General features: G+C 31.8%; 1 protein-coding gene across 3 annotated transcripts; it reads left to right on the top strand.

Annotated features, from left to right (window-relative positions):
- The first annotated feature begins 138 nt into the window (after window positions 1-138).
- Window positions 139-23,349, top strand: LOC127701640 (uncharacterized). 3 transcript variants are annotated; one of them, XM_052205622.1, is made up of 12 exons: window positions 139-263; window positions 4,237-6,444; window positions 8,412-8,541; window positions 10,307-10,437; window positions 11,295-11,402; window positions 11,700-11,829; window positions 12,648-12,818; window positions 17,365-17,560; window positions 17,872-18,002; window positions 18,715-18,878; window positions 19,661-19,699; window positions 23,194-23,349. In XM_052205622.1, the coding sequence occupies exons 1-11, from the start codon at window positions 197-199 to the stop codon at window positions 19,693-19,695; spliced, it is 3,471 nt and encodes a 1,156-aa protein (XP_052061582.1). In that variant the 5' UTR covers window positions 139-196; the 3' UTR covers window positions 19,696-19,699; window positions 23,194-23,349. The 3 variants fall into 3 exon arrangements, with proteins under 3 accessions (XP_052061582.1, XP_052061581.1, XP_052061583.1); XM_052205621.1 differs by having other exon boundaries at window positions 23,125-23,349; XM_052205623.1 differs by lacking the exons at window positions 18,715-18,878; window positions 19,661-19,699; window positions 23,194-23,349 and adding an exon at window positions 18,560-18,687.
- Window positions 23,350-26,710: the final 3,361 nt, after the last annotated feature.

The following is a 26,710-nucleotide window of genomic DNA, read 5'->3' as shown; positions in this document are numbered from 1 at the left end:
ATATTGGGATACATTTATAGATACCACAAAAGATAGCTTTAGATATATTAAAATAAAAAATTTCAAACTGGTGAGTTGTTTTGGTCCGAGTTGTTATGGTCCGAATTGTCTTTATTTCCTAGTTCCTCTGATTCAACTGTTATTGTATTGGTAATAAGACATATTTCAATTGAAATCGCTTACGTTCTTTAAAAAAATGTCGACAGTCAACACCTCAAAAACTGAGCAAGAGATTTTAAAACGTCAAATAAGATATTTGACTGGTACTGTACATTAATGAAGATTTCAAATGCATTGATTCGTTAAGCAGTAAATTTTGGTTGCTTTTAGACGAACTAGATTTTCCTTTTCAATCACTTCATTAAAATGTCCATAAAATGTGTTGACATGTTGAGCAAACGTTTGAAGAGAATGAGATCACGTTACTAAAAGGAATAAAATTTTGGTCTGCAACTTATTGAGTAGAGAAATATAATCTACAGGGGCTCACTTAGTAGATTCGGATGAGGTTTTACTGTCAATGACAGTTGCAATCCTACAGTCATGACAGTCTGATAGAAATACAAATGGTATTTTTGAAAAAATCCTGACCACCATTTACAGTAAAACCTCATCTAATTCTACTAAAGGTGCCCCTGTGGTTTGAACACAGGACCTGTTAAAATAGTAAATAATACGTGTATAGACTATAGAGGTCTCCTCCGCCTGAAGTAGCCATAATTATACTCGATCCATTTTAGTAATGTTAGTTAAATTTTGTGTAGTTTATATCATGCTTTTTTAAAAAAAATAATAAAAAGAATGGGTCACGGGCCTTATTTTCACGCTACAGGTTGTGCAAAATTGACAGATTTTGTATAGATTATGCATGGAAAATCCAATTTTCTGCCATAAAATGAAAACTACACCATAGAATTTTGAGATAAAATATGAGAAGATAGCTCTAATAGTATGCTTTCAGATAAGAAAAAGAAAAAATGGGGTCACCGGACCCGTTTTCCTGCTACATAATAAAATAGGTAAATTCCTAACACATTCTATTGTAAAAGTAACTTTATGTGAATTATCTGCCCTTACATTTGAGTTGCCTCCCCTTATGTGGCAAAGTTGGAAAATATAGAATCAAACAAAAGTATTCTGTTTTTTTGTAAAATACAACCATAAATATGATAAAATATGTCATTTTCTATATTGAAATGAAAATTCTTACACATGAATTACCTACTACTCTCAAAATTTGCACCTTTTATTATAGATCTAGACCGATTGTTTTCAGGTATTTCAAAATCCAAGATAGAGGAAGACACCCTATCTACCTTAATTTATGTAATGTTAGTGTTTATTTCTGATGTAATTAACGAAAACTATTTTGCTTTAGTCCCCAAAATATCTTACAGTAGTGTTATTATTAAGCACCCCATTTGTTTGTCTGTACTCAGCAGAATAGACTCCATTTTCAAACATTTTTTTCATTACTAGGCCAAAATTAGAATTTAGTTTGTTTCCCCTTGCCCCTGCCGTGTCTAAAAAAAGCTGCAGTCAAAAAAATTTATCAGTGTTTTTTTTATTTCCTGAAAAAAAATGGAGATTGTTCCGATATCAGTCCTTATGAAAAGTATTTCTCGGAAGTCCTTGGTTGTGTTCCTTAAGTCCGTTTTAAGATGGATGGCAAGATAACCTTGTCATCGTCTGTTATAATACTATATAAAGACACCGGTAAAATAACAAAAATAGTGAACAACAAATTATATTCTTTTCCCAAAAGGGATACTTGAAAGGACGTGCTTGAGGACATAACCAGCGGAGATTTCAGACTGACATCAACAGGCAAAGTTCTTTTGAGTCACCATTTGTGATAGAAAAGATTCCGTAAACACTTTGAGAAAAGAAAATAATTTGTTGTTCACTTTTTATACGCCCGTTTACGGGACGTATTATGGTATACCATTGACCGTCTGTCCTTCAGTCTGTCCGTCCGTCCCTCGTCAACATGTCGGACATTAACTCAAAAAAGCTTTAACCAATATGCATGAAACTTTGGTGAATTGTTTATATCTATTGACGTGAGCTCCCTTTCATTTTTTTATAAATTTCAGATTTACCGTTTTCGAATTTTGCGGTTTTATTCATTAAAAAAGGGGGGATTTTCCTTTTTTCCGACAATAACTAAAGAATGCTTTCACCAACTTGCAAGAAATTTTGGTGAATTGTTTATCTATATTGACATGAGCTCCCTTTGGATTTTTATAAATTTTAGATTTTACTTTTCCGAGTTACAGGGTTTTATTCATAAAAAAAGGGTGATTTTCCAGTTTTCAGACAATTACTAAAAAATGCTTTCAGCAGTTCTCATGAAACTTTGGTGAATTGTTTATATCTGTTGATGTAAGCTTTCTTTAGAATTTTATAAATTTTAGATTTTACATTTCTGAGTTATGGGGTTTTATTCATTAAAAAAGGGGGGATTTTCCAGTTTTTGGACAATAACTCAAAAATGCTTTCAGCAGTTCTCATGAAACTTTGGTGAATTATTTATAGCTATTGATGTAATCTCCCTATTGATTTTCATAAATTTCAAATATGACATTGAGAAGAAATTGAACTTTATTTGTAAATAGTCTGACAACAGATTTACTTAAGTATTGCGCAACAGCACAGTGTATTGCACAACAGCAAGAAATCTTTAATTGAATATAAATTCAATTCATATAACCAATTTCAAGTTCTTTGACTACATTTATTCAGAAACCTATAATATGTCAAATATTTAATTACAATCCAAATTCAGACCTGTATCAAGCTTGAATATTGTGTCCATTTTTGCCCCAACTGTTTAGGGTTGGACCTCTGTGGGCGTATCCAGCTGTGCTCAGCAAAGCAGTTTATTTTTTATTTTACCAGTGTCTGAATATCGTATTATAACAAATGAACTGTTTGATACATATATAATTTGCCGAATATGGCTCTGATGTTGACAGGAAAGATATTTGTGCACATTGTGCATCAGTTGACTGTCCAGAAGATCCTGCATTGATGGTCAAATTTAAAATTGCTGCCAGTTTGTCAACTGTGCATTGCTGCTAAAAGGGAAATTCCCAAACGAAATAAAAAAAAAAAATCTGCAACAGTTTTACAATATTCTGATCATGATCATAGTTGTTTGATTCTAGTCATTTGTTAAACATGTTAAATAAATATTCTGTTTCATATATCAATTCTTTTTTTAATTCTGTGACCTGGTATATTGTATATCTGACACTGAGGTAAAGAGCAATCAAAGACCTTATAAATTCAGTGTTCTGTGACCATAAAAATATGTTGTAAGCTTTCAAAGTGTCTGACAATACATATAACTAAAATGATATCAGTATTAAATATTAGGAAAGGTCGTTAATGACACACCCAAAAATAGATTTTTATTGTGATTGTCAGAACTGTGAAAGAAATTTGAGTACAACAATTGTATTCCTCCAGTTTATAGATTTTAGAATGAATTGATGATATTCATGATATTTAGATAGCCGTTCCAATATCACATGAATATGTTTCAATTCTAGAACGATTTGAAGTGAAATTGTAAAAACAAATTTATACCCTGCCTGCCTGGTCAGCTCCAATACTAAGGGCAGGGGGAGGAGAAACAATATTTTTTTTTAATTATGGCCCTACATCATGTACATGTATTTTCTAATATCTGGATATCTCAGAAATCTTTGAAAAACTTGGAAAAGTGGATTTTCTGTTTACATGTTGGTACATGTAAATTGTAATTCTTCTAAAACACTGACCAACAAGCTTTAATTTAATTGCTTAAAATACAAACACAAATTTTACTTTACACATTTATGACTAAGATAACATGTACAATGTACATGTATAACATTTTTAACTAAAAATGCAAATTTATACTGTCATGGCTGTAGGTAGCTCAATAAATGTGAAGAGTGGATTGTAGCTCCTGTTTGTAGACAAATTTGTTTGCCAAAAAATGGTATTACATGTATCACAATGCAAGGTTGTATTATGTTATAAATTTAAGAAGAAAACATGTTTCAATCTGATTGAAATCAACAAAAAATTTAACAGAACAAAGTGAAAGGTCTTATTTTAAATTTTAAATAATCAGATTGAGACATGTATTTGTGAAATCCAATGCAATTCTTTGACAATTATTTTGATAATTACATTTATTACATACCATCATGACCAAGTTATATATCTTTTCTTTTTTCTTAGATTTGATAAATACCACTGCAGGATCATCAAATCGAGGTGAAATTGGACCAAACACATCCAGTAAACTGTTATGTAAAGATGGAAAGCAAAGAAGACATGTCAGCAGTACAGGAAAAGAATTTGTTAAAGATTCCTCTAAATTTTCGTGGAAGAAAACAAACATTGATTACAATGTAGCTCAAAAGAAAACTATATCTCAACCATGTCAGCATCAAACAATGGTTCATAGTTCATCAGCAACTGGTACACAAGATTACAAGGAAATAAAGGGATCTCTGAAAGAAATACAGTCAACCCTGAGCTTTCCATCAACTTCTCAAAAAGCAGCAAATGATTCCATTATTCAGTCCTCACCAAAATTGTCTTTAAGATCTCACAAATCAGCCATACACTTATCTAATAAAATTTCAAAGCCTGCTCAAGTCAAAAATTATATGGAAGAAAATACCAGATTGAAAAATGAAATGTTAAAAAGGTCTTACTCTGTACCATTAGATACAAATTCACCAAGTAAAAAAGGTAATGAAAACATGAAGATGGCTGAAAACTTGGTGGCAGATAATCCAGATACAAGCAGTTTACCTCAAAATGGATGTATTTTACAGAGACTAAGGAAACATCCCTTTATGAATAGGTCTAAAAATCAAGCTTTAGTTCAGACACACCCACCAAATGAAAAGCTAGAAATAGCATCAAGTTCAACAAGATTGTGCAATGATAGTATACATGTAAGTGATTTGAAATCTTCAGAAACAAAATTTAGTGATAACACTGGAAGTCATTTTGTGAAACCCAATCTTAAAGATTCTAATTCTTGTCAAAGTAGTGTTGTTACAGTGAAAAGTATAGAAGGATCAGAAGTAATAAGCAAATCAAAGATGTTAGCAGCAGTAATTCAAATAACTGACAGAAAACAAACTAGGACAAAATCAAGTAGTTCTGAAATTTCACCTTCAAAGAAAGAGGTAATGGAAGAATTAAATAGGAAGTTGTCAGAAACGTCAAATACAATATCAGCCTTGAAAAGACAGCTGTCATTCAAATCACACATTAGCAATCCTCAGAAAGCTACAAATACCAAAAAGCATGAAGATGTTGTCAGAAATGCTGTAAAAACTGAAGTAATAAAGGATTTCACAAAAGAAACATCCAGTGCTATTCAAAGTCAGCAGAAAAATTCAGTTGAAACTATTTCTACAGATAAAGTACATGATATGTCAGGTTTAAATCCAGAGTGTGCTTATAGGAAAAGTGATTCAGAAACGGCTGATGATTTTACTTTCAAGTCTAGGTTTTCATTGCAGAAAAGTTTGCCAAAGGAAACTATGGTAACTAGTAACCCTTTGCTGTCTGAAACTGGTATCAGAGAGTCTTTAGTGAAAAATTTTAAGACCCCAAAAATGCCATTTAAATCAAAATATAAACTGAGGCAAAATATGTCTGGACCGTCATCTTCCATTATGCCAAAACATCATCATGCACATCAGGTATCCATTAATTCAAAATACAAAATACAAAAAAATGTATTACCAGGTCATATGTCTAATAGCTCAGGGAATGATTTACCTGTGTCTTCCAGCTCGGGGAACGTTTTACCAAAGTCTTCCAGGATTCAAACTACAAACATGATAAAATCCAAATACAAACTTCAAAAAGTTTGTTCTCCAAATTCAGCTAGCAATAATTTATCATTATCTCACTGCAGTCAAAGGTCAATGGGAGGAAATCAAAGACCTGTAGTTTTTAAATCAAAATTCAAAATAAGAAAACAAAATTTATCAACAGAAATGATAAATCATTGTACATCAACAAATAGCAACACACAAGTTGCTTCTAACATTATCAAGTCCAAGTACAAATTAAGAAAGATTGGTCATAGTAACAGTTCAACACTGAAATCAACAGCAAATAACAAGAAACCAGTATTTAAGTCTAAATTTATATTTAATGACATGCCCACTGGCACATATACTGCTGGAGTTGAAAGTGGTCAGGGATATTCTGGTTGGTATCATAAATCTTCAGGAAATTCATGGCATCAACCAAAGAACCAGTTTTATGGATCCAGATCACACAGGAGAAAGATACTTCCATGCATGAGTAGTTACCATGGCAAAGGCAGAAATAAATCCAAATATAACTACAATAATCAGTGGATCCATTCTATACCCCATAAGGGAAGAAACTGGACATCAAAATACAGATTGGGTAAGAACTAGTTAATCAGTTTAAATTACAACTACAGTAAAACCTTGATTAAAAAGGTCACACATATCCCTATTGTTACAACAAAAGATAACACAAGATAGTGTTTTTACGACAGACATGACAAATGTAATATCAGCTAGAAATGGAGCAGTTGTGGAAACACACATAAATACAGCTTCAATATTCTTTGAACAGTCAGAAGAATTACTGAAATAAGTGATTTATAAAATCACTTATTTAAGTTTCAAATTCGAAATTTTGTCACAAATTGTGATTTTGTAGTTTTACCAAAATTTTAAGCATACAGAATTAGATTATATCTTATTATTAGTAAAATTGAAAAAAATAAAACCTTTTGCTTTTTTTAAGTAGCAAGGCTTATGCCTATGATGCAATCATTTAGCTGTAAATTCTATATTCGTTGAAAAAATGCTATAATAAAGGCTTTACATAATGAACTGCAACCGGTTGTACGAACGTGGCATTAGCCTAATAGGTCATTAAGTCTTCATTAAGCCTTTATAATGCATTAGACTAATGAAGACATAATGACTCATTAGACTAATGACACGTTCGTACAACCAGCTGCTGATACTTAATAGATTTTCCCAGCAGTGGGAGTATTTTTCCTGTAAAATTCAAGGTTTCATCTTACAGATTATGTAATAAAATTTTACTGTTCGCGATCAAAATTTCACTGTTCGAGGGTGTTGAAATTAGTGGGCGTAATTAAAATAATATTCTAACATGACGTTCTTCAAACGCTTTGAGTACACACCCGTGGTAAAATATGAATATATTGTTTGGGCTGTTCCGATCGTACTCCCGCGTCATATGCTTTTTTATGAATGAGCTACCCAACGTCATAGAACGATGACGTAAGCATATAAGCATTTTACGGGAAAATACACGCTTGTGAAACCGAAAATTATCACAACAAGGAAACGTAAACAAACGATGCTATAATGTGTTATATAAGCCATTTTTTGTTTACATATAAGACATATAAATACAATTATCATTTAGATTCAGCCAAACCTATCTAAATATGTCATTGTAAATAGTTTAAGCATGCCATTTATTCAGTTTGCTCCGTTCTTTTACGTCAATTTAATAGTGCGTTTATTTATGGGAACGGCAAATAATGCCTTCACCTAGAGCGCTTCGATCCAAAAGAATTGCCGCATTTGTCCTATAAGAATCAAAATAATTCAAGAAGTGAGTTTTTGGAAGAAAATAGAGGTATGATACTTAAAGAAGTGATTTTCATGTCATTATCTCAGATTTAGTACAAGGTCATCACCTGAAATGACCGGTCATCCTATCAATACAGATGTTGGTTCTGATAATTTTAGCAACATGATTAGTCCCTGGATCATTAGTATTATATATTTAAAGCTACAATAAAATTAAATCACTTAATCTAGTGATTTATTTGTACTACTTAAATAGGTGATTATTAAAGAAGACAACTCTTACTTCCAACATTTGTGGACAAAATGTTACTTGAATCAGTGATTTAGTAATCACTCATTTAAGTAAGTCTCCTGACTGTTGAAAGTAGTATTCCATCTTTTTGTCCAGTAAAAAGTGGAAGAAGAAACCTTAATTTGAAGATAAAATGTATTACACCATGGTCAAATGATAATAGACCGGTGAAAAGACCAACAATTGTTTACAAAACACTACAAAGAAAATTAAAGATTGAGCAACATAAACCCAATAAAAAATACAGCTGATATCAAGTGTTCCCAAAAGGATTAGAATTTCAGCTCCACTGTTGAGTGATGCACACAGTGATACTCCAATTAAAAAATTTTGATGTGTCATATCATGTGAGAAGGTATCTTAGCAGATAGGTAAATTATATGTCATTTCTAAACCTTAGACATTAACTTTTATCAGTACAGGCAAATGGTGTTAATTCTCTAACCCTTTATTGACATTTAAATGTATATTTCTTATAGGTAAAGACAGAAATATGTACAAGTACAGTCGTCAGGAAAATACGGTGAAAAGTCCATTATTAATAAATAAAAGATATGTACTGAAAAGACTGCAGATGACAACAAAAAGTCCTACAAATTACAAGAAAGTGTATGTTTATTTTATAATTGTTATTATTTCTATTTTTCTTTTTAGCTTTGAACATAAATGATTTTATATTTGATCTGGAGCTTTAAAATGTTGAGTTGCAGCTTGTAAGAATTTTTTATACGACCGCAAAAAAATTTTGCGGTCGTATATTTGTATGACGTTGGCGTCGTCGTCGTCCGAAGACACATTAGTTTTCGCACTCTAACTTTAGTTTAAGTGAATGGATCTTTATGAAATTTTACCATAAGGTTCAATGCCACAAAAGGAAGGTTGGGATTGATTTTGGGGGTTATGGTACCAACAGTTAAGGAATTAGGGGCCAAAAATAAGCATTTTTGTAACTTCCAGACATAACTTGTGTGTTAGTGTATGAATCTCTCTGAAATTGTACCACAAGGTTCCATATCACAAAGGGAATGCTGGGATTGATTTTGGGGGTAATTGCCTCAAAATTTTAGGAATAAGGGGCCAAAAAAGGGGCAAAAAACAAGCATTTTTCTAGTTTCAGGACAATAACTTGTGTGTAAGTGTATGGATCTTTCTGAAATTGTACTACAAGGTTCCATATCACAAAGGGAAAGCTGGAATTGAGTTTGGGGGTAATTGCCCAAAATGTTTAGGAAAAAGGGGCCAAAAAGGGGCCAAAAATAAGCATTTTTCTAGTTTCCAGACAATAACTTGTGTTCAAGTGTATGGATCTCTCTGAAATTGTACTGCAAGGTACCATACCACTAAGGAAAGGCTGGGATTGATTATGGGGGTGATTGACTCAAAATTTTAGGAATTAGGGGCCAAAAAGGGGCAAAAAACAAGCATTTTTCTAGTTTCAGGACAATAACTTGTGTGTAAGTGTATGGATCTTTATGAAATTGTACTACAAGGTTCCATATCACAAAGGGAAAGCTGGGTTGGAGTTTGGGGGTAATTGCCCTTAACGTTTAGGAATTTGGGGCCAAAAAGGGGCCAAAAACATGCATTTTTCTAGTTTCCAGACAATAACTTGTGTTAAAGTGTATTGATCTCTCTGAAATTGTACTGCAAGATACCATACCACAAAGGGAAGGCTGTTATTGAGTTTTGGGGTGATGAATCATAAGGGGGTTCAAAAATTTGGGGGGGGCGGATTTTTTTTTCCTTTTTTTTCTTTAAAATTTTCCATTTAAAATTGGTTATTTCTGATTTATATATAAAAGCAAATAATAATGATATGGTTTGAATAGGTAAATTAACATTTTTTAAGTTCTTAGACCACATTCATTCTGTGTCAGAAACCTATGCTGTGTCAAATATTTAATCACAATCCAAATTCAGAGCTGTATCAAGCTTGAATGTTGTGTCCATACTTGCCCCAACTGTTCAGGGTTCGACCTCTGTGGTCGTATCAAGCTGCGCCCCAGCGGAGCATTTTATTACATTAGCTGTGCAGCCACTTCCTGTTTACCAATAGTTTGAAAGTTTACAACATTCGCCATACACTAGTATACAGCCTTTGACAATGAGAAAACCTATACTGTATAGTAAGTTATAAAATGTCATACATGACAGGTATTGAGATATGTTTTGTATATATATTATATGTATTTCAGAGTGAAAATATGTCATAAAGTATACATCAGATTTAAATTTATGACCACTTTAAATTTAACCAACTCAAATGTTTTATTATCTGTGTTGAGTAACTACTAGTACACCCTTAACACATGACAGATAGCAGATATTTAAATGAAATTGGCTAAGCAGTAAATCATTCTCAATATATTTTCAGACATACTACCAAGAACAGTAAAGATAACATGAAGATGGTCATTATAAATGGAATGTTATATAAATCTAGTGGACACAGTCTAGTGAAAACAAATCAACAAAAGCTAAACAATAATCAAGTTGTTGTTAAAAGTATGTGCTATAAACATGATAAATAAGCAAAGTCCTCTTCCAACTATCTAGCTAGTAATAGAAAGAAACAAATTTTGGTTTTGTCTTCAAAAAAGCACTCAAATACAATATGATAATTTAATTATCAGATTTTTTGCATACATGTAAAATATCTGCTGCTCGACTCTATATGAAGCCTTTTTGAGCTCGTTTGCTTCACTCACTCGACAAAAGCTTCAAACTGTGACCCACAGCTGATATTTTCCTGTATCATCGTGCAGAAAACCAGATGATAGATTACTTCTAAAAACTCATGTCCTTTTATAATAATATTTGACTCTGAAATTCATAAAGTCACTCAATAGAGAATGGATGATACATTAAATGTATGTGTGCAGGTGTTTTGGATTGGAAAACTAGCATTTTTTTAGCAGCTCTTATGTGTTTGGCTGAATAGCTATCAATTTTCCAGACTTTATCACTACTTTTGACAAAAACAAAACATACTGCTTTGAGCACAACATTCTATACATTCTATCCATGAATATTCAAGAATTTATCAATGAAATAAATACTTAAAATACTCAATGATGTGAATGTGTATAACAAAGAAAATTACATAAATTGTGTACAAAAACATGCATGATGTGTGAATCTAGTATCTGTACTTTAAATATCAATGATGTCATTGTTAAAGAAATATTTAAAATTGGAGTTTTCTTCTTTTGTCCATAATTGTAATTTAACCGATTCATAGTATTGCCTTCTAATGTTTAATACAATGCAATGATTAATTTTTAGTTCCCACTGTAAAACAAATGCAGTATTCCCTCCAGGGCTCACACGCACTTTGATTCTAATTATGTTGTTATTTTCAGAAATGAATACCTCAGCAATGAAGATAGTGAAAGTTCGAGGAATCAAATTCCAGATGGATGCTTCAGGGAAAACATTGAAAAGGATGGATTCAAGTCCTGTTAAATCTGGTATAATTAATTGCACAATTTTATCTGAATATATTGAAGAATCAATAGACCACACCAACCACATAAACCAACTCCTCCGAGAAAAGGACATAGAAACAAAGACAAACAACAATGAACAACACATGCTCCAGATAGCCTGAATTGATACAATCACACAATATGGCAGGGTTAACGTTAAATCAGACAAAATATCTAGGCCTCTGCCAGAAAAGTATTTATGTCTATATCAAAACAAAATATATAGGCTTATATCCAGAAAAAATATCTAGGTTTAATTGTGATAACTTTTATTTTCAGATAATCAGATCTCAAAACAAGGTGTAAAATCTTCTGTGAACAGAATTGATATAGGTGGAATGACTTATATCCAGACAAAACCTGGAACATTGGAACAAGTTTGGTCAAACAAAGCCAAAGTGATTGCTAGGTAAAATGTTTGTTTACACACAGTATGTGTTTATATAACCAACATTGAATGTATTAAATGATTTTTGGGACAACATTTATCTCATTTCCTATATTTTCACATCAGAAATCTTATCTCAGAATAAAACCATTGCACTTTATCACTAAAACCCATAACAATTCCCAAAAATAATTGTGCTCCTGTATTTGCTAAGGACCAATTTGAACCAGCTGTACATTAGAAAAATAAACAGAGCTCATAAATTCATACACCTTTTTATTTTTCCTGCCCTCATACCGGTATCAATTTTAATGTATGGATATCATGGATATGGTCAATTCCAATTCAGTAAGAAACCCAAAAATCATTTAAGATAAAAAAAAAAATTGCCTGAACATTGACATGAGATAATTAAGAAATTACTAGTTTAGGAGGAGTTACAGATGAAAAGAACGGCCTGATAAAGGATTGAAAGGACACCAAAAAAAAATGCTAGAGAGTTCTGTTTTTTCAGGAAAGGATCGGGAATAGAGGAAGTGTGAGTCTTGTTCTAGTCATTCCCAAAACTGACACATATCTAACAAAATATGATAAACAGTGTCAGTTACTTGCTATGCTAATATGCATTTGTTCATATCATCTTGCAGCTACATAATTGTGTTAGATACAAGTGCTGAAGACCAAAGTTGTTATCTTTCTTTTGTACATGGTAAATCATGATTCAGACAACTTAAAAAAAAAATTGGCAACTAATGTATATTATATTTCTATTGTGTTATGCAAATGTTGTTAGTGATGGTATAGTCACAGAGACTATATTTTTGATATATCTTTTGTAGCCGAGTGAAACACAGAAGTATCCTTACTGTTGCAGCAAAGTATAAGAAAGATAATACAAAGAAGAAAGTAGCCAAGAAATACTGCATGTTCTTTAACAGATTTGGAAAGTGTGAAAGGGGGAATAACTGTCCCTATGTACATGATCCAGACAGAGTTGCTGTGTGTACAAGGTCAGAATAAAAAAGGGGGAATAACTGTCCCTATGTACATTATCCAGACAGAGTTGCTGTGTGTACAAGGTCAGAATGAAAAAGGGGGAATAACTGTCCCTATGTACATGATCCAGACAGAGTTGCTGTGTGTACAAGGTCAGAATAAAAAAGGGGGAGATAACTGTCCCTATGTACATGATCCAGACAGAGTTGCTGTGTGTACAAGGTCAGAATAAAAAAGGGGGAATAACTGTTCCTATGTACATGATCCAGACAGAGTTGCTGTGTGTACAAGGTCAGAATAAAAAAGGGAGAATAACTGTTCCTATGTACATGATCCAGACAGAGTTGCTGTGTGTACAAGGTCAGAATAAAAAAGGGGGAATAACTGTTCCTATGTACATGATCCAGACAGAGTTGCTGTGTGTACAAGGTCAGAATAAAAAAGGGGGAGATAACTGTCCCTATGTATATGATCCAGACAGAGTTGCTGTGTGTACAAGGTCAGAATAAAAAAGGGGGAATAACTGTCCCTATGTACATGATCCAGACAGAGTTGCTGTGTGTACAAGGTCAGAATAAAAAAGGGAGAATAACTGTCCCTATGTACATGATCCAGACAGAGTTGCTGTGTGTACAAGGTCAGAATAAAAAAGGGGGAATAACTGTTCCTATGTACATGATCCAGACAGAGTTGCTGTGTGTACAAGGTCAGAATAAAAAAGGGGGAATAACTGTCCCTATGTACATGATCCAGACAGAGTTGCTGTGTGTACAAGGTCAGAATAAAAAAGGGAGAATAACTGTCCCTATGTACATGATCCAGACAGAGTTGCTGTGTGTACAAGGTCAGAATAAAAAAGGGGGAATAACTGTTCCTATGTACATGATCCAGACAGAGTTGCTGTGTGTACAAGGTCAGAATAAAAAAGGGGGAGATAACTGTCCCTATGTATATGATCCAGACAGAGTTGCTGTGTGTACAAGGTCAGAATAAAAAAGGGGGAATAACTGTCCCTATGTACATGATCCAGACAGAGTTGCTGTGTGTACAAGGTCAGAATAAAAAAGGGGGAATAACTCTCCCTATATACATGATCCAGACAGAGTTGCTGTGTGTACAAGGTCAGAATAAAAAAGGGGGAATAACCAGGGCTTCCAAAATTATTTTTAGCCAGCCGGACATTTTATATGTTATCCCGATTTTAATCCCTTAAGACTAAATAAACAAAAGGCAATAATGGTAATCAGTTGCCGAGTTGGCCATCCCAATGATTGATATTTAAAAAAACCGATATTAAACTTTCTTTGATTCAAATTCCAAGTTCTGACGTAAACTGTTAAATTGGCAGTGCATCATCCGAAGTGTGCAACATCAGCGTACTTATATCTGCCTTAGACTCTTTATTTGTGCAAAATAATGTTGTCAAAAACTTTACTTTCGTTTTTAAATCTGAAACCGGATGTTATCTTGACAATGGTAAAACATAAACCAGAGACAGATACGTAAATTCCGTGTACGTTTGCAAAGCATGAATGAGTGTAAGTAGCTCATTCTACGTTATTTCTTCAAGAAAATATTCGAAATAAACGTGAGATAAAGGTATCAATGACAATTTAAGCATTTTTTAAAGAAATTAGGATGCATAATTAAATTTCACACCTGCGCACATTGCACATGCGCACACGTGTAATAGTTCAAACAGAGATATGTCTCTGTTCAAACAACGTGGTAATGACGATTTTTCATCTTCACCTCTTTAATTTTTTCATCAAATCTTATTTGTAAATGTATTTCTGATAATTTAAATCTTTTTGACTAAATTAATTAGATGCAAACCGCTGAAATGTAAGAAAATAACTTTGAATAGACCGATCAATGTCCGGTTCAAAATAGTTTACATGTCACCTGAACAGGTAAATTTCAGCTGCAGTGTTCTCCCCAGGGCCTTAAAGGACCGCGGGCCCGCGATGTATATTTTTTTACCGTGGTGGTATCGTTCTTACCGCGATGTATTATATTTCTCCGTGGTGCTAAAATTTTTAGTTAAAAAATCGAAAATCGGTAAAGTTATAAACGACTTGTTAAATCTTTTCCGTGCGGTATAAAATTCCAGGTGAAATTTGACCAGTTCAAACCAGTTCAGATTGTTTACACCACGTGATCGATTTACCTTTATGAGGTTATCCTTTGTTTTTAACACTTGTAAAATTATTCTTTTGTGTTTTAATTAAGAGATCATAACTTTATGATCGTAGTTCACTACTTTATGGCTTCACTCACCACCTGACAAGTCGGCAAATACTTTGTACACAAAACGTTTTGACCCGATAGTTGTACACACGACGGTACACATTTGTACATTATAAAGTTGGCTCATTACGTATAATTGACCATTATACACTTCTCAATACTTATATAATAGTATTATAGGTCTCTGATTAAACCATAGCCAAATTATCTTTAATTTTGACATAGTTTATATTGCATGATATTCCGGTTTCAAACTATCATAGTATCTGTCAACAAGTAATTCAAAGGCGACGGATCACATGACCCAGTTACTTTACATAGAATACCCAAGATTTATTTACAATTAACTGCAAACTATTCTATTTTATAAATAAAATGCATGACTGTACCTTCAAACTGGATATCTATATCCATATGATAATTAATGAATAACAGAAGTGATTTGCAAATTTTATCCATAAGCACATGTTAAATCTATTTATATCTACTTCCTGTCATTTAGGCGGGAAAATAGGGAGACTTAGTTGTTGACATTGAATAGGGTTACTTATAGATCTATAGAACTAGGATAAATTTATAGATTTAGGAATTCTTTTTAAGTGGATCATGACTAAAAAAGATTTAGATTTCAGTGCAGTATTAAGTCTGTATCTGTGTTTGATTATCACTAAAGACAAGAAAAGTTAATATTTACATGAAATCTAAGGCAAAATGTTTTGAAATTTATGAAAAATTTCTTTTTATTAAAATTTAAGAGAGATACTGGTTCAAATAATAAAACAATATTTATTCTTGTTAATTTTATATCTCCTTATGACAGGAATCCTTTCACAATACAACATCTTTCATTCTAGAAATAAGAAAGTTTTTTAAATTGAACATTTTTGTTCTCTTTTGAATGATATTCTATTCTTATTGATCATTGATTTTATAAAAGATTTAATAACTTTAAATTTAGATGAATATTTTGTAATGTATCATGTTTTATTTATTTTTAAAAAATATTAAAAGTATACATGTCAAACTGTTTATTGATTTACTTCTTTTTTACCAATAATTTTCAATGTCTACATAACACAGTACCACAGCATTAAAACAAAACAGGAGACATAAAAACTACAGTTACTAGAAATATAGCTAAGCGAAGCGACGCGACACGACACAACTGATTGTATGAATCATTTCACCAAGCAGTCCACAGGCGTTACCCTGGTGCTATCCAAACATCCTGGGGAGAACACTGAGCTGTTCGACAACTAATTAGCCTTGATTAAAATGAGAAGGTATTAAAGTAGGGGTTGTTTTGATAGTACTTAATGATCATGTCACTTTTATGACCGGAAAGGTTGGGTCAAAAAGATCGCGAATAATGTTAAAATGACCGTCTCTTAAGAAAGCCTTGAAATCTAAAAAGTAGATGACCGTTTCGTGCTTTGCCCAGCCGGACTTTTACCGCACATTATACAAATGTCCGGAATATATGACCGTTTTGGAAGCCTTGGGAATAACTGTCCCTATGTACATGATCCAGACAGAGTTGCTGTGTGTACAAGGTCAGGATAAAAAAAGGGGGAGATAACTGTCCCTATGTATATAATCAAGATAGAGTTGCTGTGTGTACAAGGTCAGAATTAAAAAGAGGGAATAACTGTCCCTATGTACATGATCCAGACAGAGTTGCTGTGTGTACAAGGTCAGAATAAAAAAAGGGGAATAACTGTCCCTATGTACATGATCCAGACAGAGTTGCTGTGTATACAAGGTCAGAATAAAAAAAGGGAAGATAACTGTCAACATGCATACATACATGATCTGGCTGTGTGTGCTCGGTCAGTATTAAGGTCTGATAGTTGTCCATACATACATGATTAATACAGGGTGGCTGTGTGTGCTAGGTTAGTATTAAGGGGAGATAGTTGTCTATGCATACATGGTCCAAACAGGATGGCTGTGTTGGTACAATGTTTGATATAAAACGGACACAGCAGTTCGTACAGGATACATCACATTTGATCCAGATAAGAAAAACAAGCTAATAAATTGATTTCAGATGTTATAGTCTCAAGTAATTATAAAAATAAAAAGATGTGGTATGATTGCTGATGAGACAACTCTCCACAAGAGATAGTTATTTGTCTTTAATATATAATTCATAATTCATATATGATATTATAATCTCCATGTTTTAAATGATTAAATATTTTTTTTAATCAGGAATCTCAGCAGAAGATGCTTACATTTTTTTTCTCCAGATTTTAAACAGAAGCCTGTAATATAGATGACAGCCCATTTCTATTTTTATAATTTCAGATTTTTAAGGGGAACCTGTAAAGTAGACGATTGTCTATTTTCACATAAAGTGGCCAAGGAGAAGATGCCAACATGTTCTTATTTCCTGCGAGGAGTGTGTAACCGTGACAACTGTCCATATCTACACGTTAATGTTAGTAAGACAGCTAAAGTTTGCCAAGATTTTATCAAAGGGTTTTGTCACCTGGGAGAAAAGGTAAGATGATAGCTCCTTTCATGATATGTACTGAGTAAATAAAGTTTAGCAACAAAAACTTTTTTAATACCATATTTTAAAAATTTATTATATTTCTAAACAATTAAATAAATAATAATTATTAAATGCAATTCTTTAACAAAAAATAGTATTAAAAATTTAGTTCTGCAACTTTGTAAATTTTGATTTCAAAGATTTTAAATTAAAATATATGTTGCTAAATTATTTTTACTCTGTATGAAAAAAAATAAATCTTTCTACTATTCTATATATTAAAAAAACATGCTGGATTGAATTATTTATCATTACAGTGTACAAAGAAGCACACAATGACTTGCCCATCTTATTCAAAACTTGGTGTTTGTTCAGAAGTTAAGCCATGTAAATTAAAACATATCAAGAGAAAGCAAAGAAATGTATCATTAGATGGCAAAGAAACTAGGTAAGTGATTTGAGGTTTATTTAATAGAAAAACAAAGGATATAGGGTATCCATCCATGACACAAAATCAGTAAAAGCACAGCAAAAAACATACAAAAAGCAAAGGAACAGTGTTTTATTCACTTTTATTGTGTATCACAATGAACCAGGATTTTATTTTTCCTACATTTGTGACAACACAAACACACATTTCTTATGATTTACTTTTTTCTCATTTATTACTTATATAGTTATGCTTGGGTATTTATTTACAGAAATGATTGTGTGAAGAAAGGAGTATTGTAAGGGACTTCAGAATAAAAACTCAAAATTGAGTTGATGGTTGATTTTGAAAATCTGCCTACAGAAGTAGAGGACATAATCTATCTTTTTTTTAACAGAAAAAAAAAGTAGATTTCAAAAGACACCAATTACTGGAATAACTGTTCAGAAAAAATGATATTTTTGAATATTTGGAGTATAATGGAAAAGAAACGATATGGTGTATTAATCTTTATGTAGACATTAAAAAAATATAAAGCAAAAGAACAGAATTTTCATTGCACTTCGTCATTTCAGATTCACAGTAAAGCCTTCAATATGGAGCAAAACTATCACCCCACAGCAAATTCAAGATTATCACTTGCACTAGTCTTAGTAACATTCTTTGCCAGATTTCATTTAAGCTACATCTACAGCTGCAGGTAATATGTAACCTTTCACCTTTATTTTAGAGAAAAAGATAAACAACAAAATCTACAATCGAAAAGAAGACATGAGGAAGAGATTACAGATGAGACTGATATTCCATTCAAGCAAAGGAAGTTACCAGCTTTTATTTCAATAGTATCTGAAAACAATGAAAAGTCTGATGATGCTAAAAAGAATGAAAATGCAGGCAAGTATTTTTCCATTTGATTTTAACAAGAGTTATCTTTCTTAGTAGGATGTAATTTATTTTTATTTTTACAGTAAATAAACTTCAGAAAGCCTTTGTAATACTTGTCAAGAATCTTCCGAAGGATACATAATTTTGCATCATCTGTTCTACATCTCAAGTTGATAGGGTTTTTGATATCTTGGGTTTTAATAGACAATCAAGGTTCATATTTAGATAAAAAAGTTCCATCTGAGCTCGCAATCTGCTTAACAGATACTAATTAAAGATTTAAATAATTTTAACAGGAGCTTAGTATTGCAATATCTTTGTTATGAATATTGATTTGAAAATAAGAAGATGTGGTATGATTACTAATGAGACAACTCTCAACCAGATACCAAATGACGTAGAAGTTGATTGTTTTGTTTTATCCTTTGTTCTTTTGTTTCATACAACCATTCATTCCTCTTCGTGCACATTGTATCCATGTCACTGTGCTGTGGATTCATTCATATTACTTGCCTGTTCATTGATGCGGAAAAGGTCATATTTTGACCAAGCTCTATGAATAATAGAAATGAAGTGACGCCAGCAACCTAACAAAACAAGGTATTCTAAACTAACATCTAGAGGTCACAATACAGTTGTCAACATGAATGGATGCTAACCTTTAAACCCAATGTAACCAAATACCTGACACCAAAAGCAAATAGATCAATTTCTTTTATTAATGTTTTTTTTTTATTATTTATGTTGACATGTTCTACAAATGCATTTTCTAACTTACTACTTCTTTATAGTTTCAGTGATTAAAATCAGACCACATCTTGGTTAAACAGGTAACTATGACAATTATAATCAGCAAAGTTTGAAATAAAATCAATCTTAATAATTTGAGTTTTCTCCTTATTAATTAAAATAATTATGTGAGTATGTTTTGTATATTTTCTCATGTTTAAGATAAAGATCAAAATGTACACAATATACTATTTGAAAACCAAAGTATATGAAATTTTAAATGATGCTTTCAGTTAGTCCAAATCTTGAAGTATTTTGCTTAAAGTATTAAAGAATTGAATAATAGTATGATTGATTGTTTTAATGAATAATCAGAAGTTGTATTCATTGATTAGTTAATTTGAAATTGAATTCTGAGCATTTCAAATATGATACCTTACAGGTGTGTTCACCTTTAAATAAGAAATGAATTTATTATTAGTTTTCACTTAAAGGAAAATCAATGATGATTCGTATATATTGGCTTCTCTGTTTTTATACGACCGCAAAAAAATTTTGTGGTCGTATATTGGTATGACGTTGGCGTCGTCGTCGTCGTCGTCGTCGTCGTCGTCCGAAGACATACTGGTTTTCGCACTCTAACTTTAGTTTAAGTGAATGGATCTTTTTGAAATTTGACCATAAGGTTAAATACCACAAAAGGAAGGTTGGGATTGATTTTGGGGGTTATGGTACCAACAGTTAAGGAATTAGGGGCCAAAAAGGGGCCAAAAATAAGCATTTTCTAGCTTCCAGACAATAACTGTGGAACGGTGTATGGATCTCTCTGAAATTATACTACAAGTTTCCATACCACAAAGGGATGGTTAGGATTTGCTTTGGGGGGTTATGGCTCAAACCGTTTAGGAATTAGGGGCAAAAAAGGGGGAAAAACAAGGTTGTCCTGGTTAATGGACAAATACTTTTGTACAAAACATAATTTAAAGCAGTGTAAGGGAGATAAATCAAATACATCATTGAGATTATCTCCCTTACACTGCTTTTAAATTATGTATAAAGTAATGGTTAATGAACAATAAAGATAATTTAAAACAGTGTAAGGGAGGTAATCAAAATACAACGTTTTGGTTACTTCCCTTACACTGCTTTTAAATTATGTTTAAAGAAATGCATATCTATAAAGGAAGACCAGTAAAAATATCTGCAAATGTTGCATCTTTTTTTTTTACAAAAAAATCCATATGAAAGATTTGACAGTATATTTTTAATTCTATTATAAAATAGATTAAGTTAGCACTTTGGTAAATTTAAATGGGTAATTATGGTTGCCAACTCCATTGGAAATTTGAATTGAGATTATGACCATATCTTGAGGGAAAGAATTTTTTTGGGGAAAAAAGGGGGGGGATAAAAAGAAATTGTGGGGGGTCAATTTTTTCTCATTTCAGATTTCAGAAATTAAAAAGAATTATTCTTCAAATATTATTTTTTTTTCAAATTTCAAATATTGAAAAATTTCAAGAAGTAATCTTTAATTGCACAGTATGGCGCATTAGATTTGTAAAATCTTTGATCACATTTATTTATTTGTTATGCCGAATCTAACAGTGTATTTAAATTTTTAATTTTGGGTCCAGTTTTCAAATTGGTCTACATTAAGGTCCAAAGGGTCCAAAATTAAACTTTGTTTGATTTTAGCAAAAATTGAATATATGAGGTTCTTTGATATGCTGAATCTAAACATGTATTTAGATTTTTGATTTTTTGGCCCAGTTTTCAAGTTGGTCCAAATTGGGGTCCAAAATTAAACTTTGTTTGTTTTCAACAAAAATTGAATATGTGGGGTTCTTTGATATGCTGAATCTAACCATGTATTTGGATTTTTTATTTGTGGACCCCGTTATCAAATTGGTTCATATTGAGGTCAAAAGGGTCCAAAATTAAACTTTGTTTGATTTCATCTAAAATTGAAGTATTGGGGTTCTTTGATATTCCAAATCTAACCGTGTATTTAGATTTTTAATTTTTGGTCCTGTTTTTTTAAATTTGTCTACATTAAGGTCCAAAGGGTCCAAAATTAAACTTAGTTTGATTTTAACAAGAATTGAATTCTTGGGGTTCTTTGATATGCTGAATCTAAACATGTGTTTAGATTTTTGATTATGGGCCCAGTTTTCAAGTTGGTCCAAATTGGGGTCCAAAATTAAACTTTGTTTGATTTCAACAAAAATTGAATATATGAGGTTCTTTGATATGCTGAATCTAACCATGTATTTAGATTTTTGATTATGGGCCCAGTTTTCAAGTTGGTCCAAATTGGGGTCCAAAATTAAACTTTGTTTGATTTCAACAAAAATTGAATATATGAGGTTCTTTAATATGCTGAATCTAACCATGTATTTAGATTTTTTATTTGTGGGCCCCGCTATCAAATTGGTTCATATTGAGGTCAAAAGGGTCCAAAATTAAACTTTGTTTGATTTCATCCAAAATTGAATTATTGGGGTTCTTTGATATGCCAAATCTAACCGTGTTTTTAGATTTTTAATTTGGGTCCCGTTTTTTAAATTGGTCTTCATTGAGGTCCAAAGGGTCCAAAATTAAACTTAGTTTGATTTTAACAAAAATTGAATTCTTGGGGTTCTTTGATATGCTTAATCTAAACATGTGTTTAGATTTTTGATTATGGGCCCAGTTTTCAAGTTGGTCCAAGTTGGGGTCCAAAATTAAACTTTGTTTTGATTTCAACAAAAATTGAATATATGGGGTTCTTTGATATACTGAATATAACCATGAATTTAGATTTTTTATTTGTGGGCCCCGCTATCAAATTGGTTCATATTGAGGTCAAAAGGGTCCAAAATTAAACTTTGTTTGATTTCATCAAAAATTGAATTATTGGGGTTCTTTGATATTCCAAATCTAACCGTGTATTTAGATTTTTAATTTCAAGTCCCGTTTTTTAAATTGGTCTACATTAAGGTCCAAAGGGTCCAAAATTAAACTTAGTTTGATTTTAGCAAAAATTGAATTCTTGGGGTTCTTTGATATGCTGAATCTAAACATGTGTTTAGATTTTTGATTATGGGCCCAGTTTTCAAGTTTGTCCAAGTTGGGGTCCAAAATTAAACTTTGTTTGATTTTAACAAAAATTGAATATATGGGGTTCTTTGATATGCTGAATCTAACCATGTATTTTGATTTTGGACATTGGACCATAATAGGTAAATTAAAAAAATTCAAGTTCTTAGACCACATTCTTTCTGTGTCAGAAACCTATGCTGTGTCAAATATTTAATAACAATCCAAATTCAGAGCTGTATCAAGCTTGAATGTTGTGTCCATACTTGCCCCAACTGTTCAGGGTTCGACCTCTGCGGTCGTATCAAGCTGCGCCCCAGCGAAGCATTTTATTCATATTGAAATATTATAATTTTTAGCATGATCATGATGATAGTGATCAAAAGAAAGTCTGTAAGATAGCTGTTATTATCATGTATTCAATTTTTGTTTTCTTATGTTTCAGACCTTTTAACAATAAGAGAACTGTAGGACTACCTTCATAATCAAAAGTAGATATATTTGTCTGTTTCAGGTGAAAGTGCAATCGAAAGGGTAAACCACCTTCAAATGATTTAAATCTTAAATCATTTGAATGTGCCGCTTTTATTTCCAGAACTTTTTTTCTTTATGTTATGCATATTTTATTTTGTTAAATATTTAAAAGATTTTAATAAAGAAATAAATCTTATTATGATTTTAGTGTCTTTTTATATAAAAGTAAGGTGATGTGTTATGATTGCCTATGAGACAACTATCAATCAAAGACCAAAGGACAAGGATATAAATGTTTAAATGATTGAATTAAACACTGTCGTTTACACTAGTGTGTAGTTTTATAAAAGTCATTTCAATAGATGGAGGAATTTCCTGTTCCAAGGGTAGTTCATTAACAGCTGATTTGCTCCTGATAAACTTGTATTACTGGTAGGTTGAGTGTCCCTTGCCATTTATGCAAACACAGAGAGAAAAACCACATTTCTCTTATTCTATACTCAACATAATGACTTCATATTTATCAGCATCTTGCAGGATCTGCAACACAATTACTTTTGGTTTTCTGACACTTTGATTTACACACCGGGTATCCCTATCCGAATTTGAGGAGCAATTACACAAAACCATATCATGGTTGGTAAGTAAAATCTGTATCAGATGATGGGAATCAGATCCAGATTTTACCTACCCATCATGTTACGGTCTTGTGTAATTGTTCTTCTGGATTCGGATTTCCCTGGATTTCAGATCGGGATATCTAGTGTAAATTATTAGTAGTGGTATATATATTAAGCACAACAATGAGTGCATTCTTGTTTTGATGTAGTATATAATTAAGTGAATCATCCAGAATTTTGAGGCATTGACACACTGGAAATTATTAGCATGGTGAAAATTTTTCAGATATTTTGATAAAAAAGTGCATGAATTATGAAGGAAGCATACGAAATTCCCTTCAAATGCCAGAAATACTAGTGGGACAGTAAATAAAAAATTAATAAATCAATTCACTTAAACTATGTTACCTTTAAATTGGCAGTAGCAACAACAGGTAAGGCACAGAGATGTTTGGTATATGTCAATGAAAAAGCAACCAAACAAAACAAAAAATCCAAAAGACATTTAGTGGTTTAAAATAAGGTCTTTATTAATACAAGTAGTTTAAGCTAGAAGGGACTAGTCTAACAGGTTATTTGTAGTATAAATACCATATACTATTTTATCATAAAAAATCATCAAGTTTCAAGTTTTTATTTCTCAAGACCCTTAACCAGGGTATTTGAACAAATACAATAAATTGAACACAATATAACAAAATAGGTTGATTTAATGAACAAGTTAACATATATGCATGATAGGCATATCAAATATATGGAAGACGGACATATATATTGTATAGACATAAACATCATATTTGAATAAATGTATGAATATATAGTAATTTCATTCATTTTACTAAAGAAAGTTATATGGAAGATGGACATATTATATAAACATAAACGTGATACATCATATTTGAATAAATGTATGAATATACAGTAACTTCAATCATTTTAATAAAAAAAGTATGATTTTACAAAATTTTGCAGCTTTGAAAATAACATTATAATTGTCTGAGTTAAATAAAGCATGAAATTTATCAACATTTGGATTTGTAGTGAATTCTTTTGGCAATAATATTATCCTCTCATTTTTGAAATAAGAACAATGGAATAAATAATGAAATTCGTCACCTAATGAGTTCAAATTGCAAATATCACAAATTTTATCATCTCTTGCTATTCCCCAAAACCTGCCCTTTTCAACTGGCAGTCTAAAATTACATAGAGATTTCCTTAAATCTGTAGGAAGTTCTATTAAATATTTTTCAAAACGATGGTTTCTTTTGAAAATTCTATAATTGAGACATTTAGGTGATTCATACACAGTAGCACACCATTTTTGCTTAAATTGGTCACATAACATTTTCTTTACAATCTTAGCTAGGTTGACAGATGTAGACACATTTTGAGTTAACCAATATTCAGAACAACCACACTCATTTAGATTATTTTCAACAAAACGTTTCCTTTCTGAATGGTATATATTTCTGTCATGCATAGTGTATAACAATTTATACAAAATAGATGGAATCTTATCTTGCTTACTGCACATAAATCTTTTCCATAGACCAATTATCCTACTTTTAATAAATACATCAATAGGATATCTACCTAGTTCTCCATATATAATACAATTTGGAGTTGACTTCTTAACATTTAAAATAATCTTATAAAACTGCAAGAATAAAGATTCAACAGTATACTATTGTTATTATAACCCCATACTTCACACCCATATAACAATATAGGTGCTACCATTGTGTCAAACATTTGTAATCGCAAATCAATAGGTAATCCTAGACTTCTACATTTTCGTAACATACTATACATGGCTTTTCTGCCTTGTTCTAACAGTTTATTCTGATTATTTTTAAAGGAACCATTATACATAAATATAATACCTAAATAAGCAAATTCATCAACAATATTCAAAACCTCCCCATTTAGAGTAAATACTGGTTCATCAGGGGATTAACATTTTCTAAATACAACAACTTTTGTTTTAGTAGCATTAATTTCAGGTTTCCATGTCTTACAATATAAATACATGAAATTAAGTGCAGCTTGTAACTCAGCCTTAGATTCAGCAAGTATAACAGTGTCATCAGCATATAATAATAGATACAATCTTAAATAGACAGAAATTTCACCAGTATCAAGAGCAGTATGAACAGCATTACAAACATCTGACAACCCATCATATGCATTTGATACAAACTGGACTAAATCATTAAGAAACAGTGAAAAAAGTACCGGTGACAGGTTTTCTCCCTGTCTAACACCAACATTACTTTGAAAATAATCTGACATTTGACTACCCTGTAGAACACAAGATTTAGCATTTTCATACATAGCATGTACAATATTAAACATTTTACCATCAATACAGTTTTGCAGTAACTTATTCCATAAAGCTGTTCTATTAATGGAATCAAAAGCCTTACGATAATCAATAAAGGCACAATATAATGGTTTATTCTTGTGCAAGTACAAATCTATTTAACATTTAAGATTGAATGTAACTATGATCATAAGTTCCATAATTCTTCCTAAAACTTGCATGTTCTTCACAGAGAACATTCATATCTTCAAGATAAAAATTAAGTCTGTTATTTTGTTCAGCAGTAAAAGGTTTACCATAACAACTAAGTTCCCCCTGTAATTATCAGGGTCAGTGACATCACTTTTGTTTTTATAAATTGGACATATAACACCAATCGACCATAAGTCTGGCACAATACCAGCTTCGTTAATAATCATATTAAAGGAGTGCATTGCCTGTTAAAGTATGAAAGGCAACATCATTTGGCTGGTCTGAAATTCGTGGTTTTTGAACGTTTCTAAAGCGATTCAATTCTTATAATCACAAAATTTAAATTGAAGTAATTTTCTGTGTGTATGTTTACAATTGCAAGAAGTAGTAGTGTGGCAAATGTTGGTTTCTTAGTGGTC

This window comes from Mytilus californianus, unplaced genomic scaffold (genome assembly GCF_021869535.1).
Source record: "Mytilus californianus isolate M0D057914Y unplaced genomic scaffold, xbMytCali1.0.p SCAF_5, whole genome shotgun sequence".
NCBI classification, from domain to species: Eukaryota; Metazoa; Mollusca; class Bivalvia; order Mytilida; family Mytilidae; genus Mytilus; species Mytilus californianus.
This window is presented reverse-complemented; position numbering and strand designations above follow the sequence as displayed.